General features: G+C 38.8%; 1 protein-coding gene across 3 annotated transcripts in view; it reads left to right on the top strand.

Moving 5' to 3' along the window:
- ORC4 (origin recognition complex subunit 4) overlaps nucleotides 1-18,943 on the top strand; it is a 93,564-nt gene that overhangs the window by 27,330 nt on the left and 47,291 nt on the right. For all 3 annotated transcript variants that reach the window (XM_040229003.1, XM_040229005.1, XM_040229004.1), the window contains exon 2: nucleotides 15,217-15,290. In XM_040229003.1, coding sequence (XP_040084937.1) covers nucleotides 15,234-15,290 — 57 coding nt within the window. In that variant the 5' untranslated portion in view covers nucleotides 15,217-15,233. The remainder of the gene's footprint in view (nucleotides 1-15,216; nucleotides 15,291-18,943) is intronic.

Genomic DNA, 18,943 nt, shown 5'->3' with positions numbered 1-18,943 from the left:
TGAAGATCATGGCATCTGGTCCCATCACTTCATGGGAAATAGATGGGGAAACAGTGGAAACAGTGTCAGACTTTATTTTTTGGGGGCTCCAAAATCACTGCAGATGGTGATTGCAGCCATGAAATTAAAAGACACTTACTCCTTGGAAGGAAAATTATGACCAACCTAAACAGCATATTAAAAAGCAGAGACATTACTTTGTCAACAAAGGTCTGTCTAGTCAAGGCTATGGTTTTTCTAGTGGTCATGTATGGATGTGAGAGTTGGACTGTGAAGAAAGCTGAGCGCTGAAGAATTGATGCTTTTGAACTGTGCTGTTGGAGAAGACTCTTGAGAGTCCCTTGGACTGCAAGGAGATCCAACCAGTCCATTCTAAAGGAGATCAGTCCTGGGTGTTCTTTGGAAGGACTGATGCTAAAGCTGAGACTCCAGTACTTTGGCCACCTCATGTGAAGAGTTGACTCATTGGAAAAGACCCTGATGCTGGGAGGGATTGGGGGCAGGAGGAGAAGGGGACAACAGAGGATGAGATGGCTGGATGGTATCACCAACTCGATGGACATGAGTTTGAATGAACTCTGGGAGTTGGTGATGGACAGGGAGGCCTGGCACACTGCAATTCATGGGGTCACAAAGAGTCGGACATGACTGAGAGACTGAACTGAACTGAAGACCTTTTTTGTATATTTTTTCTGTTTATTCTTAACAACTCTTCTTAATCTCTTCCTCTTCTGTTAGGTCCTTACTGTTTCTGTCCTTTATTGTGCCCTTACTTGCATGAAATGTTCCCTTGGTACTGTTAGGTAAAAGACGACCAGGACACCCAAAAAGTGTCTAACAGGCTTTAAATGCTGAAGCACTCCCAGGCGGGGTGCCCGGACCATGTTGGGGGTGGTTTTTATATGTCTGTTGCGAGGGATGGTCAGGCTAGATGGACGGGGGTTCGGATAGGTCACCAGGCCGAAGTGTCGCGGGCTGACAAGTCCTTCTACGTGGCTGGGGTGGGGCAGCTTTAGCTGGCAAAGTGTGCTGTCATTGGTCCCCGGGATCTGTGAGGCTCCTTCAGTTAGGGACTTCCCCCGCCAGCGGAAGGGAGAGGAGGGGCGGCCCATCATGGCCCCCGGAGTTCAGCCTTACATTTTGACCCTTTCAATAGGATAAGGGGCGCTGTTATAATTTCTGCCTACTTTCTGCTAAACTGGGCCGTCACTGGGGCTGAGGGTCGTGGCCAGATCCCGGTGACCTTTAGAGGGCCTCAGGGTCTCCGGACAGGAGCTTGGAATATGCGACTACCATCAACATCTGTCCAGTAGCCATCTGGGTCAGCTCCCTGACCCTCTGGAGGATGATCTGAAAAACACAAGGTCTTATCAACAGGATGAGGAACAAGGCTGTGAGGGATCCGAGAAGTGGGAGAAGCCATTTTGCCGAAGACAACTTTCACCATCCCAAGAAATCGAAACCGTCTGACTCAGCCTGTCCAAGTCTGATGCTCTCTCAGCTCTTGGACCTTGTTCTGGACTATCCCTGAGGCATTAACGAAAAAACAACAGTCTTCCCTTAGGAATTGACAGGTTCCCCCTTTTTCAGCTGTTAGCAGGTCTGTCGTCTTTTACCTAACAGGTACCTCCAGTTTTCTTGAGGTTGTTTTCCTCTATTTCTTTGCATGGTTCACTTAAGAAGGCTTTCTTAGCAAACTGCAGTAGGTAGGCATTACTTAAGAAGGCTTTCTTAGCAAACTGCAATAGGTAGGCATTCCCTTCTCCAGGGCATTTTTTGATCCAGGAATCGAACCCAGGTCTCCTGCATTGCAAGCAGATTCTTTACTTTCTGAGCTGCTAGAGAATTCCACTTTCATGTAAAAACCCATCAGTTTTATCCCCAAAATTGTCATGCCCAAAATCCCTAACATCATTTAAAGGAAAGATACTGAGTGACTAGTTTCCCACTTTAGCCCACTGAGTTTTTCTCTTATAATGCATGGATGGAGAAGGCAGTAGCAACTCACTCCAGTACTTTTGCCTGGCAAATCCCATGGACGGAGGAGCCTGGTGGGCTGCAATCCATGGGGTCGCTAAGAGTCGGGCATGACTGAGTGACTTAACTTTCACTTTTCACTTTGATGCACTGGAGAAGGAAATGGCAACCCACTCCAGTGTTCTTGCCTGGAGAATCCCAGGGACAAGGGAGCCTGGTGGGCTGCCATCTATGGGGTTGCACAGAGCCGGACACGACAAGCGAGTTAGCAGTAACAGCATAATGCCTGGAAGAATCAAAAGTTGTCTATACCCGGACTAACTCCAAACTTACCTTTTGTTTGAGATATTATTTCCTCTGGAATACTTTCTGTAACACCCCTATGCACTCTTATTCAGGGCAAAACTTGAGGGTTCCGTGTCCCTGAAGTGCTGTCTTCCCCTTTCAGGGAACCTGATTAGTAAACAGTGATATAACTAACTTGGTTTACTTAGGTTTGCTCCACTGGACCATGGGCTCCTTGAAAGAAAGACTCAGAAATCATATTATGTTTATATCCAAATTAAGTACTGCAATATTGGCATATAATTGGTTTTTAAGAAAATATGTGATGAATGAATGAATGTTAGTCAGTGGAGAATGTCCACAGGAAAACTAGCTGATAAAAAAAGTAGACCAGTTAGGTTAAATCAAGTACTTAGCTAAATTTTAAAATACTGAGTAATCACATGTGTGCATGCATGCGTGCTCATTCGCTCAATCATTTCTGACTCTCTGTGACCCTGTGGACTGTATCCCACCAGGGATCTCTTTGTCCATGGGATTTTCCCAGCAAGAATTCTGGAGCTGGTTGCCATTTCCTTCTCTAGAGAATCTTCCCGACTCAGGGATCCAACCCACGTCTTCTTTGTCTCCTGCATTGCATCTGGATTTTTTACCACTGAGCAACCAGAAAAGCCCAATTACATGCCATGACCCTCAAAAAAGCCTGCCAAGTGTAAAAGAATAGTAAATTACAGAAATATTACATATATAATTATATATTCATATATGTATAGGAATATATATTATATATATATAAAATATATTTTATTTGTAAGTATAAATATAGATATATGAATAAATACAAATGATTTATACTTCAAGTAAAACACATGTAGTAAAATATTACTGTGGTAGTGTCCAGCAGTGGAAATTCAAACTGGTTAAAATATAGGTAATTTATTACAAAATTTATTTCTTTTAACACAGAGATCCCAAGATTAACAAAAGATAAAAGTTTTTTTTTATTTACAAATAATTTTAATCACATGGCATATACAGCTCTAAGTCTAGTGATATAAGAGAAGGTAAAGTCAATTATCTTTACAAAAAGATTATCAATTACTTTTTATAATTTTGGGTTGATAGTTTATCATTAACACATTAAAAAAAGATTAGTAATACATTCACCATTCCAGAATTAGACCAGCATATTTGATATTTTATTTATACTGCCTTCAGTTAAGACTTGGAGGATTAAAAGGAGTATCTGAAATAAATTTTACATTTACTTGTCAAAATCTACACTTTTTCTTATTTTATTAATATTTACAAGTACTCCAGACATCTTCCATTTCTCTTTAATTTTGCTGTGATTTGGAATACTGTCCCTACTCATTTCAAAGTTGCAGTTACTGAATTCCAGTTTCAGTTCAGTCACTCAGTCGTGTCCAACTCTTTGCAACCCCATGGACCACAGCACACCAGGCTTCCCTGTCCATCACCAACTCCTGGAGCTTACCCAAAGTCATGTCCATCGAGTCAGTGATGCCATCCAACCACCTCATCTTCTGTTGTCCCCTTCTCTTGCCCTCAATCTTTCCCAGCATCAGGGTCTTTTCCAATGAGTCAGCTCTTCGCATCAGGTGACCAAAGTATTGGAGTCTCAGCATCAGTCCTTCCAATGAACCCCAAGGACTGATCTGCTTTAGGATGGACTGGTTGGATCTCCTTGCAGTCCAAGGGACTCTCAAGAGTCTTCTCCAACACCACAGTTCAAAAGTATCAATTCTTTGGCGCTCAGCTTTCTTCACAGTCCAACTCTCACATCCATACATAACTACTGGAAAAACCATTACCTTGACTAGACAGACCTTTGTTACAAAGTAATGTCTCTGCTTTTCAATATGCTATCTAGGTTGGTCATAACTTTCCTTCCAAGGAGTAAGCGTCTTTTAATTTCATGGCTGCAGTCACCATCTGCAATGATTTTGGAGCCCAAATAAATAAAGTCAGCCACTTTTCCACTGTTTCCCCCTCTCTTTCCCATGAAGTGATGGGACCAGATGCCATGATCTTAGTTGTCTGAATGTGCAGCTTTAGCCAACTTTTTCACTCTCCTCTTTCACTTTCATCAAGAGGCTCTTAATTTCTCCTTCACTTTGTTCTGTAAGAGTGGTGTCATCTGTATATCTGGAGTTATTGATATTTCTCCCAGCAATCTTGATTCCAGCTTGTGCTTCCTCCAGCCCAGCATTTCTCATCATGTACTCTGCATATAAGTTAAATAAGCAGGATGACAGTATACAGCCTTGATGTACTCCTTTCCCAATTTGGAACCAGTCTGTTGTTCTGTGACCAGTTCTAAGTGTTGCTTCCTGACCTGCATACAGATTTTTCAAGAGGCAGGTCAAGTGGTCTGGTATTCCCTTCTTTGTCAGAATTTTCCACAGTTTATTGTGATCCACACAGTCAAAGGTTTTGGCATGTCTAAAAAATTAAGCAACACAGATTGTAAGTCTAACTGATTATAGAAATAGTGAACATTTGAAATAAGGGAGTTAATGGTTTTTATTTCTGAAGTTATACCAGAAAAGCAAAGGCAGAAGTGAAGATGAAGATACCAGAATTTTTCTAAATCATTCATGATGAGATAAAAGAAATATCTCAGGCCACTATTGAAATCAGAACTTTAAGCAAGATGTCTAAGAAAGGCCACTTATGTATCATATTTAAGATAAATGAAAATTCAGACAAAGTCAAGGAGAATGAGAACTTGAAAACTGAGATTGATGGTAATATCAGCTGTCCTTACAGCTCTGTGTTCACCAGAGCCTAGAGTTGAATTCTTGGTTCTGTAGTGTGACCTTTGCAAATTAACCTTCCTATGTCCCAGTTTTCTTCTCTGTAAAATTTGAAATAAAAGTATTGCTTGATTCATAGGATTATTGTGGGGATTACAGTAAAGTGCTTTATCTGATATGCCATGCTGTCAAAGGCCACCTTGATACACAGTACCTTTTATAAATTATCATAATACATTGGAGAGGAGAACCAAAACAACAGTTGAACTTGGATGGGGGGAGGAGGAGACTAAAGCTCGAAATCAGGATTCTTGTTTAGAACAATTGCTTTGAGAATACTTTGACAGTGCAGTGAAGTATTGAATACAGCTTCAAGTAAGGTGCCACAGAACTATGATGCCAACCTTGTATAGACTATTTCTCAACATTAAAAATACAAATTTAAATACTAGTAATGAAATGGAATTATGGATAGATCAGTCTATACAGAGTTACATGGACCTTGAAGTCTCCAAATCACTAGTGCCCAAAGCCATTCAACACCTGGAAGTGATTAAGATTGCTGCAGCTCAGCCCCAGATTTTTCATTTGATAATAGGTCTGGGGACAAATTTGAGAATTTCGTTTCTGATAAAGTCCCAGGTGATGTTCCTATTACCAGTTGTGGAACCACACTTTGTGAGCTACTGAGAAAATTGTCTTGATTATTGTTCTGTCTACATCAAAGCTGATAAAACGGCTAAGAGGCCATAGAGGATGGAGAAGATGGAGAAATCTGGTATAGACAGCATCTCTCACCAAGCTAAGTGTAAGGTAAAAAGTATTTGAGGATCATGAGGGGAAAACAGGAGAATGGAATAAAACAGGCCTCAGGAGGCCAGTGGACTTTCATCATAGTAAGTAAACAAGCTCTGAAGCCCTAGAGGGCTTCTTAGTAGACAAACAGACTACAAATCATAAAGCATAAGGGGGAAAAAAAAAGAGAGACAAGTTGTTTCTCTTTCTTCCTGTTACTGAAAAGTAACAAAAGGATTTTGTCTGACCAGCTGATACTTTAGAGACCTTTCTGAGGGTATTCCAAAATAGTACACTGTCCTGTGATCTATTTGGGAGATTACTGTGGTTTCCTAAATATTCGTATAACTTGTAAAATTAAAGAATGAAAAAAAAATCCATGAATATTTTATGCTTATATGTCATCCACTGATTAAAAGAAAAACCTAAACTTTTATTTCTTGCAAAGAATTTTTTAACTGTTTTCTGATATGTATATTTCAATAGCATATTCACCAGTATTTCCTGAGATAAACTTACATGCCTAGACCAAAAAAATTATAAGTGAAAATTGGTACCTAAAGAACAAAATACTTAAGAAAGTTATAAACTGAGTACCAGTCTAAGACTGGTTAATATCAAACAACATGAAAGATTCTTAACTCAAAAAGGCCAAAAAAGATGTGCTTGATTCAGGAGATGAGGAAAGACATTTGCTCTGATGCAGCCAGCTAAATAATGGACCTAATGGAAGATTATACTCCCTGTCCTAATTACACGATGAGTGGGGAACTGGTTAAGCACTCATACCGTACTACTGTTGGACAGGCTGTGTCAGCTACCAGGATGCAAAGTATGTAGTAGCCAAGAAGGCATGAGCAAAGTGGATGGATGTCAACTGGAAAAAAAAATTCCCTGGGCAACCTACTTGAATCTTTACGGGTAGAAACTCCTCTCTCGGCTCTTTGAAGCAGTAAGTGTTATACAAAGTTGGGTGAAAAAAATGGATTAATGTCAAGGAGCATGTCTGTAGAGTTATTGGTAAAGGTCACTGGGATCTTTTTTTATAAAACCTAAGCAACCTGATTCTCCAAGCCAGGCTTCAGCAATACATGAACCATTAACTTCCAGATGTTTAAGCTGATTTTAGAAAAGGCAGAGGAACCAGAGATCAAATTGCCAACATCTGCTGGATCATGGAAAAAGCAAGAGGGTTCCAGAAAAATATCTTTCTGCTTTATTGACTATGTCAAAGCCTTTGACTGTGTGGATCACAATAAACTGTGGAAAATTCTGAAAGAGATGGGAATACCAGACCACCTCACCTGCCTCTTGAGAAACCTGTATGTAGTTCAGGAAGCAACAGTTAGAACTGGACATGGAACAACAGACTGGTTCCTAATAGGAAAGGGAGTACGTCAAGGCTGCTTATTGTCACCCTGCAAACCCTGGGCTGGAAGAAGCACAAGCTGGAATCAAGATTGCCGGGAGAAACAGCAATAACCTCAGATATGCAGATGGCACCACCCTTATGGCAGAAAGTGAAGAGGAACTAAAAAGCCTCTTGATGAAAGTGAAAGATGAGTGAAAAAGTTGACTTAAAGCTCAACATTCAGAAAACTAAGATTATGGCATCTGGTCCCATCACTTCACGGGAAATAGATGGGGAAACAGTGGAAACAGTGTCAGACTTTACATTTTGGGGCTCCAAAATCACTGCAGATGGTGATGCAGCCATGAAATTAAAAGACGCTTACTCCTTGAAAATAAAGTTATGACTAACCTAGATAGCATATTAAAAAGCAGAGACATTACTTTGTCAACAAAGGTCTGTCTAGTCAAGGCTATGGTTTTTTCTGTGGTCATGTATGGTTGTGAGAGTTGGACTGTGAAGAAAGCTGAGCGCCGAAGAATTGATGCCTTTGAACTGTGGTGTTGGAGAAGACTCTTGAGAGTCCCTTGGACTGCAAGGAGATCCAACCAGTCCATTCTAAAGGAGATCAGTCCTGGGTGTTCATTGGAAGGACTGATGCTAAAGCTGAGACTCCAGTACTTTGGCCACCTCATGTGAAGAGTTGATTCATTGGAAAAGACCCTGATGCTGGGAGGGATTGGGGGCAGGAGGAGAAGGGGACGACAGAGGATGAGATGGCTGGATGGCATCACCGACTCAATGGACATGAGTTTGAGTGAACTCTGGGAGTTGGTGATGGACAGGGAGGCCTGGCGTGCTGCGATTCATGGGGTCGCAGAGAGTCGGACACAACTGAGTGATGGAACTGAACTGAAGTGAACATACTGTTCAGCATAATTATTGCACCAATTTACATTCCCACCCACAATGTAGGAGTGTTCCCTTTTATCCATACCCTCTCCGGCATTTACTTGTAGAGTTTGTTGATAATGGACATTCTGACTGGTATAAGGTGGCACCTCATTGTAGTTTTGATTTGTATTTGTCTAATAATTAGTGATGTTGAACATCTTATGTGTCTATTGGCCATGTGTATGTCTTCTTTGGAGAAATGTCTATTTAGGTCTTCTGCCCGCTTTTTGATAGGGTTTTGGTTGTTTTTTTTTTTTTTGGATCATTGTGTTTGGAAATTAAGCGATTATCATTTGCAGTATTTTTGCCACTCCATAGGTTGTCTTTTTGTTTTGTTGCTGCAAAAGCTTATAAATTTGATTAGGTCCCATTTGCTAGTTTTTGGCTTTGATTTCTGTTGCCTTGGGAGAATGAGCTAAGAAAACACTGCTACGATTTATGTGATAGAATGTTTTGCCTATGTTTTCTTCTAGGAGTTTTATGGTGTTAGGTCTTAATATAAAAATCTTTAAGCAATTTTGAGTTTATTTCTGTGTATGGTGAGGATATGTTCTAATTTCATTGATTTACATGCAGCTGTCCAGCTTTCTCAGCACCACTGACTGGGGAGACTGTCATTTCTCCAGTATATATTCTTGCCACCTTTGTCAAAGAGATGTGTGAGTTTGTTTCTGGGTGCTCTATTCTGTTCCTATCATTTTGGTGACAATACGCACTGTTTTGGTTACTGTCACTTTGTAGTATTGTCTGAAGTGTGAAAGGGTTATGCTTCCAGCTCTATTCTTTAACTCTCGAGATGGCTTTGGCAATTATGGATCTTTTATGGTTCCCTATAAATTTTAGGATTATTTGCTTTAGTTTTGTGAAAAGTGTCATATGTAATTTGATGGAGATCTCATTATCTGTACATTGTTTTGAGAAGTCACTTTAACAGTATTGATCCTTCCAATCCAAAAGCATGGGGTATCTTTTCATTTTTTTGGATCATCTTGAAGATTCTGGACACAGTGTTAAAAGACATAACTCTGTGACATCAACAACTGGAAAGGGTGGGGGTGGAACAGTAAAGGTGCAAAGATGTTGCTATATTATTTAATTAACATAAACTAGATTGTTACACCTTTAGCACTTTAAAAGCAATCTCTGTGATAACTGCAAAGAAAATACTTGTCAATATACAAGAAATGAAATAAGAAAGGAATTTAAATGTTTCCCTATCCCTCAAGGTTTCCCGCATAGCTCAGTCCATAAAGCATCTGCCTGCAATGCAGGAGACCTGAGTTCAATTCTTGGGTCAGGAAGTTCCCCTGGAGAAGGAAATGGCAACCCCCTTCAGTATTCTTGCCTGGAGAATTCCATGAACAGAGGAACATGGTGGACTGTATAGTTCATGGGATCGCAAGAGTCAGACACAACTTAGCACTCTCTCTCTCTAACCCCCAAAATCAACTAAGCACAAAAGTAGATAGTAATATAGAGAATGAGAGACAAAAAAACTGTAAGACATATGGAAAACAAATAGCAAGATGAAAGAATTCCTTACCAGTATTTAGTCTAAATATAAATAATGGGGAAATAGTGGAAACAGTGGCAAGTTTTATTTTATTGCGCTCTAAAATCACTGTGGACAGTGACTGTAGCCATGAAATTTAAAAAAACGCTTGCTCTGAAAGGAAAGCCTTGACAAACCTAGACAAAGATCCATATAGTCAAAGCTATGGTTTTTCCAGTAGTCATGTACACATGTGATACTTGGACCTGAAAAAAAGGCTGAGTGCTGAAGAATTGATGCTTTCAGATTGTGAAGACTCTTGAAAGAGTCCCTTGGACAGCCAGAGATCAAACCAGTCAATCCTAAAGAAAACCAACCCTGAATATTCATTGGAAGGACTAATGCTGAAACTCCAATACTTTGGCCACATAATGCGTAGAGCTAACTGATTGGAAAAGACCTTGATTCTGGGAAAGATTGAGGGCAGGAGGAGAAGAGGGCAACAGAGGATGAGATGATTGGATGGCATCACCAACTCAGTTGACATGCGTTTGAGCAAGCTCCAAGAAATAGTGAAGGAGTGGGAAGCCTGCAGTTTAAGGAGTCGCAAAGAGTTGGACAGGACTGAGTGACTTTCACTTACATGAAAATGGGGGTAAGCATTGGAGATGAGAAGAAAGCTGGCATAGCTTTCCAATCAAGAAATAATGGTGATGTAAAGCAGGATAGAGGCAGCTAGTTACAGGAGAGGATTGGTTTTCGTTTTTTTAGGCAATTTAAATTGAACCAGTTATTAATTAAAATTCTGAAACTGAAAATTAGGTTTATTTTCCTAAGCAAAATGTAAGTTTAGAGGAGGATCTACCATAAACCAATAATGTAGGACGTATAAACTCTAAAGAAATAATGTTAAGTAAGCTATTCTTTGGGATTATCCTTTTCACTGCTCCTCTTTATAGTTAAAATAGTAATTTCTACCAAATTTTATGCACCTAAATAATTGTAGTCACCTATTTTTCATTTGATGACAACATGAGTAATGACTTCATCATGCATAGACCTTCAGCTTTTATACTTTGTCTCTAGTCCTATTTAGAATAGTAACACCATAGTATCAGACAGTAAGAAATAAAACTCCCATGTTCTGTTTAGTCGCTCAGTCATGTCCGACTCTTTGCGACCCCATAGACTGCAGCACACCAGGACTCCCTGTCCATCACCAACTCCCGGAGTCCACCCAAGCCCATGTCCATTGAGTTGGTGATGCCATCCAACCATCTCATCCTCTGTTGTCCCCTTCTCCTCCTGCCCTCAATCTTTCCCAGCATCAGGGTCTTCTCAAATGAGTCAGCTCTTTGCATCAGGTGGCCAAAGTATTGGGAGTTTCAGCTTCCACATCAGTCCTTCCAGTGAACACCCAGGACCGATCTCCTTTAGGATGGACTGGTTGGATCTCCTTGCAGTCCAAGGGACTCTCAAGAGTCTTCTCCAACACCACAGTTCAAAAGCATCAATTCTTTGGTGCTCAGCTTTCTTTATACTCCAACTCTCACATCCATACATGACTGCTGGAAAAACCATAGCCTTGACTAGATGGACCTTTGTTGACAAAGTAATGTCTCTGCTTTTTAATATGCTGTCTAGGTTGGTCATAACTTTCCTTCCAAGGAGTAAGCATCTTTTAATTTCATGGCTGCAATCACCATCTGCAGTGATTTGGGAGCCCAGAAAAATAAAGTCTGACGCTGTTTCCACTGTTTCCCCATCTATTGGCCATGAAGTGATGGGACCAGATGCCATGATCTTCGTTTTCTGAATGTTGAGCTTTAAGCCAACTTTTTCACTCTCGTCTTTCACTTTCATCAAGAGGCTCTTTAGTTCCTCTTCACTTTCTGCCATAAGGGTGGTGTCATCTGCATATCTGAGATTACTGATATTTCTCCTGGCAATCTTTGATTGCAGCTTGTCCTTCCTCCAGCCTAGCATTTCTCATGATGTACTCTGCACATAAGATAAATAGCAGGGTGACAATATACAGCCTTGACGTACTCCTTTTCCTATTTGGAACCAGTCTGTTGTTTGGTGTCCAGTTCTCACTGTTGCTTCCTGACCTGCATACAGGTTTCTCAAGAGGCAGGTCAGGTGGTCTGGTATTCCCATCTCTTTCAGAATTTTCCACAGTTTATTGTGATCCACACAGTCAAAAGGCTTTGACATAGTCAATAAAGTAGAAATAGATGTTTTTTCTGGAACCCTCTTGCTTTTTCGATGATCCAGCTGATGTTGACAATTTGATCTCTAGTCCCTCTGCCTTTTCTAAAACCAGCTTGAACATCTGGAAATTCACAATTCACATATTGCTGGAGCCTGGCTTGGAGAATTTTAAGCATTACTTTACTAGTGTATGAGATTAGTGCAATTGTGCGGTAGTTTGAGCATTCTTTGGCATTGCCTTTATGATCCACTGGTAAAATTTGAGAGAGGAATTCAGTCAAATGTAATTTAATAATCTATTGGCAGATAATAATAATATTACCTATTAGCAGATATTATTCTTTTGTCATTAAGCAGTTGAAAGAAACTGTATAATTAGACTTTTATTTTTCCTAAATTTTTATTTTGAAGTTATTATAGACTCACAGAAGTTGCAAATATAGTTCATAGTGTTCCATAAACCCTTCACCCAGATTCTCTGTAGTGTGACGTCTTATGATATTGCACGTCCAAACCATGACATTGACATTGGTATAACACTGTTAACTGAACTACAGACCTTATTCAGTTCTCAGCAGGTTTTACTTTTACTCATTTTTGTGTGTCTGTTTAATTTTCTGTGGCTTGATCGCATATGTAGATTTTTGTGGCATTGCAATAAAGATACAAAACTGTTTCATCATTACAAAGAAAATTCTTTATGTAACTCCTTTTGTATTATCATACTCATTCCTCAGTTCTGTTTCTTTGCCATCATGTATCTGTTCTTCATCTTTATAATAATTTTGTCATTTCAAGAATTTTTTAATGTAATCATGCAATATGTAATATTTTTGTGATCAGCCTTTATTTTTTCTCTCAAAGCATAATGCCCTTGAGAGCCATCCACATTATTGCACATATCAGTGGTTAATTTTTTTTTTTTTTGGCCTCAGTTATAGTCCCTCAGTGTGTGGATGTTCCATTTCTTTAACCCCATTAACTCATTGTAGGACATTTGTATTGTCTTCAGTTTTTTGGCTGTTCCAAATAAACTTATTATTGAAACTCATATTACAGATTTTCATTTAGGCATAAATTTTCATTTCTGTGATATAAATACCCAAAAGTGTAATCACTGTGTCACACAGTAAGTGTATGTTTGTTTATAAGAAATGGCCAAAAGAAACTTTGCAGAATGGCTGTAACATTTCACATTCTCACCAGTCGTTGTATGTGAGATCTTCCTTCTCTTCATGCTTACCAGCATTTGGTGTTTTCTCTGTTCTGTTTTTGCTTTTCAGATAAATGTGTACCTTGTGGTTGCAATTTGCCTTTTTCTAATGGTTAATGTGTTTCAGGTGTTTATTTGCTATCCATATAGCCTCTTTGTTTGAAATGTCTGTTTATGCCTTTGACCCATTTTTCTAGTTGGATCATTTATGGTTGAGCTTCAATCTTTTGATTAATACTTAATTTGCAGTCAAAATTTATGTATAGGCACTGAAGTGCAGGGTGTATGTATGTTTCTTTCACGAATGATCACCAAATGATCATGTGTCACCATGTGCATGATTTTAGTGACTTACCTGAATTATATGCAATACAAGGAGGCAGTTTAGACACCTACCCTGTGACCTCAGACATTTTACTTAGCTCTACTGAGCATGTTTTCTCAGTCGATGAAATGGAGAGAAATATATTTTAATTCCATTAGTACTGTGAAATAGCTAACAGCTCTGAAAAGATAAGGTATATTGTCAAATCTCTCTCCCATTTTTTTAGAATTTACTTTTTATTGTCTCAGGGACAGTTGTTCCATTGTTTTCAGACTTTTTCACAGTCAAGAGTATCTTAAATCAGAATGAAGATGTAATTTCATATTCCTGAAAGGGTTTTTCCCCACACATAACTCTGATTTAAGAGAAAAAAAATTTAGTAGGATAAAATTAAAATAATCAGGGTAAAGATTGTCAGGCAAGGTGCCTTGAATAGAGAAAAGGTTGCTAAAAGGTGCCCTAAGGCAGCTGAGAAAACCACTTTTCTCCTAAGAGGGAAGCTTAAGGAACCAAAACATCAGGAGAGTACTCTGTTCTTGTACTCTATTCTGGCCTGGAGCCAGAATCCCTTTGGGACTTAGGCCTTTTCTATACTGTAAGGGAAGGTACAGATTTGCTGTCAAAACATTGCTCTGCTGCTGTCCTGTAGAAACTAATTCCAAAGGTTGTTGTCTAAATGTCAGTATATGAAATTATTAAGTATGAATGTAAAATATATCACAGGCAGATCTTCCTTCAAGTTATTGAAATTTCTGCTTTTAAAAATCAGGTGGCTAAATAGCAGTTATATATAATCAAGTATATATACTTATAACTATGTATATAATATTTATGTATTTTGTGTGTGTGTGTGTGTATAGATAGATAGATAATAGTTATGTATAATGAAGTATAACTAGATTGGGTTTAAATCCTGATTCTGACCTATGTACTGTTATGGTTTTGATCAGGTTACTTAACCTTTCTGTGTCTTCTAATCTGAAAGAGGTATTAGGATTATTCCATAGGATTATTCTGAGGATTAAATGAGATCATAAATTCAAAACACTTCTAACAATTCCTGGCTAAGTTATTATTACCTGATTAGTGAAGTACTTCTCTAGGAAATTGCTGGTGAGAAAATTAGATCTTTTAGCTGAAGGTGTTTATCTATGAATATATTGCCCTCAAGGAGAATTTTACAGAACTTTTTTTTTGTTATATATATATATATACACACATACACACACACACACACACATACACACACACACACACACACACACACACACACACACATATATATATATATATCATTCCAGTTAATACTTGGAATTTTTAAGTATTCTCAATTTGGTGGCATTGACCACAAAATTTTGTTTAGTATGATATGTTTATGAATAAAGAGAAGTACAGGCAGTTCTGTATGTTTGCAGAAGAAACATTTTACCTAGTCTGTAATGACTGTATGATTGATGAGTGGAGCAAGAAAGCAAAGTTTTTCTGGAATAGATGATCCTGTGGGATGAACGCGGGGAGAAACATTCTATACAAAGGAAGTGCATCCGTTGTTTTCCGTTTGTTTGATTTTGGTTTTAAAGGCAGAGAAAGGAAGCTGAATACTAGATTGAAAAGAAAGGTAGGACTAATTATAAGAACCATCTAAAATGTGAAATGGGAGTGTCAAATAAACCTGTAGTTAGGCAAAGAGGAGCCGTTGAGATTTTTTTTTTCTGGTTTTATTGAGAAATAACTTACATATGTCACTGTGAGTCTGTAATAGTAAATTCTTAATTTCTGTAAGCCAATCATCCTTATATTCATGCTAAAATTTTTTATTTTTTTTTAAAGGATTTCAGTTTGTGGAAATGAGCAGTCGTAAATCAAAGAGTAGCAACTTAATACAAGCCGACTACGTTTCACAGGTTAGTGTATATTTTCATTAATCTGAATGCCTGTTACCATGAAAGGGGATAAGAGAAACAGTCATCTTCTTAACTTGAATTCTCCCCTTACTATGTATGAAGGAGCACACTTTCCATTGTCGAGGGAAAAGTGTCTTTGCTGCTTCCTAATTTCAACCTCTGTAAATGTTTGGATAGATGGAATCCTAATTTTATTCTTGTCTTCCTAAATGTTCTCAAGTTTCAATTTAGTTTAATATTATCTTCAGAGTTTTTCACTTCTTTAGGTAAGTTTATTGAAAAGTATTTTATTCCTTTTGCTGTGGTTGTAAATGAAATTATTTTCTTTTATGTTTTATTTGTTCCTAGTGTATCTAAATGAAATTGATTTTTCTATATTAATCTTATATTCTGTAACCTTGCTAAACTCATTTATAATATTTTTTTTAGTTTATTCCTTTGGCTTTTCTGTATATAACATCATGTCATCTTCAAAGAGATATAGTTCTACTTCTTCCTTTCCAATCTGTATGCCTTTCATTTCTTTTTGTCGTCTAATTGTCATGACCAGAACCTTCAGTATAATACTGAGTAAGCTAGCAAGAGCAGACCAGTTTTTATATTGGGAAAATGTGTTCAGTCTTTTACCACTGAGTATGATATATGACGTTAGCTCAAACTACCGCACAGTTGCACTCATCTCACACACTAGTAAAGCAATGCTTAAAATTCTGCAAGCCAGGCTTCAGCAATACATGAACTGTGAAATTCCAGATGTTCAAGATGGTTTTAGAAAAGGCAGAGGAACCAGAGATCAAATTGCCAACATCCGCTGGATCATAGAAAAAGCAAGAGAGTTCCAGAAAAAACATCTATTTCTGCTTTATTGACTATGCCAAAGCCTTTGACTGTGTGGATCACAATAAACTGTGGAAACTTCTGAAAGAGATTGGGAATACCAGACCACCTGACCTGCCTCTTGAGAAACCTGTATGTGGGTCAGGAAGCAACAGTGAGAACTGGACACCGAACAACAGACTGGTTCCAAATAGGAAAAGGAGTACGTCAAAGCTGCATATTGTCACCCTGCTTATTTAACTTATACACAGAGTACATCATGAGAGATGCTGGGCTGGAGGAAGCACAAGTTGGAATCAGGATGGCCGGGAGAAATATCAATAACCTCAGATATGCAGATGACACCACCCTTATGGCAGAAAGTGAAGAGGAACTAAAGAGCCTCTTGATGAAAGTGAAAGACGAGAGTGAAAAAGTTGGCTTAAAGCTCAACATTCAGAAAACGAAGATCATGGCATCTGGTCCCATCACTTCATGGCCAATAGATGGGGAAACAGTAGAAAAAGTGGCTGACTTTATTTTTCTGGGCTCCAAAATCCCTGCAGATGGTAACTGAAGCCATGAAATTAAAAGACGCTTACTCCTTGGAAGGAAAGTTATGACCAACCTAGACAGCATATTAAAAAGCAGAGACATTACTTTGTCAACAAAAGTCCATCTAGTCAAGGCTATGGTTTTTCCAGTGGTCATGTATGGATGTGAGAGTTGGAGTATAAAGAAAGCTGAGGGCCGAAGAATTGATGCTTTTGAACTGTGATGTTGGAGAAGACTCTTTAGAGTCCCTTGGACTGCAAGGAGATCCAACCAGTCCATCATAAAGGAGATCAGTCATGGGTGTTCATTGGTGGGACTGGTTTTGAAGCTGAAACTTCAATACTTTGGCCACCTGATGCGAAGAGCTGACTCATTGGAAAAGACCCTGATGCTGGGAAAGATTGAGGGCACGAGGAGAAGGGGATGACAGAGGATGAGATGATTGGATGGCATCACCGACTCAATGTGCATGAGTTTGGGTGGACTCTGGGAGTTGGTGATGAACAGGCAGGCCTGGCATGCTGCGATTCATGGAGTCACAAAGTTTTGGACACGACTGAGCTACTGAACTGAACTGATGATGTTAGCTGTGGTTTTTTGTGGATGTTAACAGGTTGAGAAAGTCTCCTTATATTTCTAGTATATTTAGTGTTTTTATCATGAACATTTAATATTTCTTAACTGTGTATATACTTGAGTCTAGCTGGGAATGGGTATGATATTTCTACACTGGCTTAACCAGAACTACATTTTTTTACAGCAAAAACTAAATGTTACTGATATTCCTTTGTAAGACCTTACTTACCTTCTGTTTAAAGGAAAATGTTTTAATTATGCTTTTAAAAATACTGGACTGGAATGGATGAATTTATCTCAGATGACCATTATATCTACTACTGTGGGCAAGAATCCCTTAGGAGAAATGGAATAGCCATTATAGTCAACAAAAGACTCCAAAATGCAGTACTTGGATGCAGTCTCAAAAACAACAGAATGATCTTTTTGTTTCCAAGGCAAGCCATTCAGTATCATAGTAATCCAGGTCTATGCCCCGACCAGTAATTCTGAAGAAGCTGAAGTTGAATGCGTCTATGAAGACCTACAAGCCCTTATAGTATTAACACCCAGAAAAGATGTCCTTTTCATTATAGGGGACTGGCATCCAAAAGTAGAGAGTCAAGAAATACCTAGAGTAAGAGGCATATTTGGCCTTGGAGTACAGAATGGAGCAGGGCAAAAGCTAATAGAGTTTTGCCAATAGGACACACCAGTCATAGCAAACACCATCTTCCAAAAACACAAGAGAAGACTCTACACATGGACGTCACCAGATGGTCAACATGAAAATCAGATTGATTATAATCTTTGCAGCCAAAGATGGAGAAGCTCTATACAGTCAGCAAAAGCAAGACCGGGAGCTGACTGTGTCTCAGATCATGAACTCCTTACTGCCAAATTCAGACTTAAATTGAAGAAAGTAGGGAAAACCATTAGACCATTCAGATATAAGCTAAATCAATACCCTTATGATTATACAGTGAAAATAACAAATAGATTCAAGGGATTAGATCCAATAGAGTGTCTGAAGAACTATGGTTGTAAGTTCGTAACTTGTACAGGAGGCAGAGATCAAGACCATCCCCAAGAAAAAGAAATACAGAAAGGCAAAATGGATATCTGAGCAGGCCTTACAAATAGCTATGTAAAGAAGAGAGGCTAAAGGCAAAGAAGAAAAGGAAAGATATATCCATTTGAATGCAGAATACCAAAGAATAGCGAGGAAAGATAAGAAAGCCTTCCTCAGTGGTCAATGTAAAGAAATAGAGGAAAACAATAGAATGGGGAAGACTAGAGATTTCTTCAAAAAATTAGAGATACCAAGGGAACTTTTTATGCCAAGTTGGGCATAGTAAACGACAGTAATGGTATGGACCTAACAGAAGCAGCAGATATTAAGAAGAGGTGGCAAGAACACACAAAAGAATTATACAAAAAAGATTTACACAACCCAGATAATCACAATGGTGTAATCAGTCACCTAGAGCCAGACATCCTGGAATCCAAAGTCAAGTGGGCCTTAGAAAGCATCACTACGAACAAAGCTAATGGAGGTGATGGAATTCCAGTTGAGCTATTTCAATTCCTGAAAGATGATGCTGTGAAAGTGCTACAGTCAATATGCCAGCAAATTTGGAAAACTCAGCAGTGGCCACAGGACTAGAAAAGATCAGTTTTCAATCCAGTCCTCCCCAAGAATGGCAATGCCAAAGAATGCTCAAACT

The sequence above is a fragment of the Oryx dammah genome, unplaced genomic scaffold (assembly GCF_014754425.2).
Source record: "Oryx dammah isolate SB20612 unplaced genomic scaffold, SCBI_Odam_1.1 HiC_scaffold_27, whole genome shotgun sequence".
NCBI lineage: Eukaryota > Metazoa > Chordata > Mammalia > Artiodactyla > Bovidae > Oryx > Oryx dammah.
The sequence above is the reverse complement of the archived record's forward strand: the minus strand, read 5'-3'. Positions and strand labels throughout refer to the sequence as shown.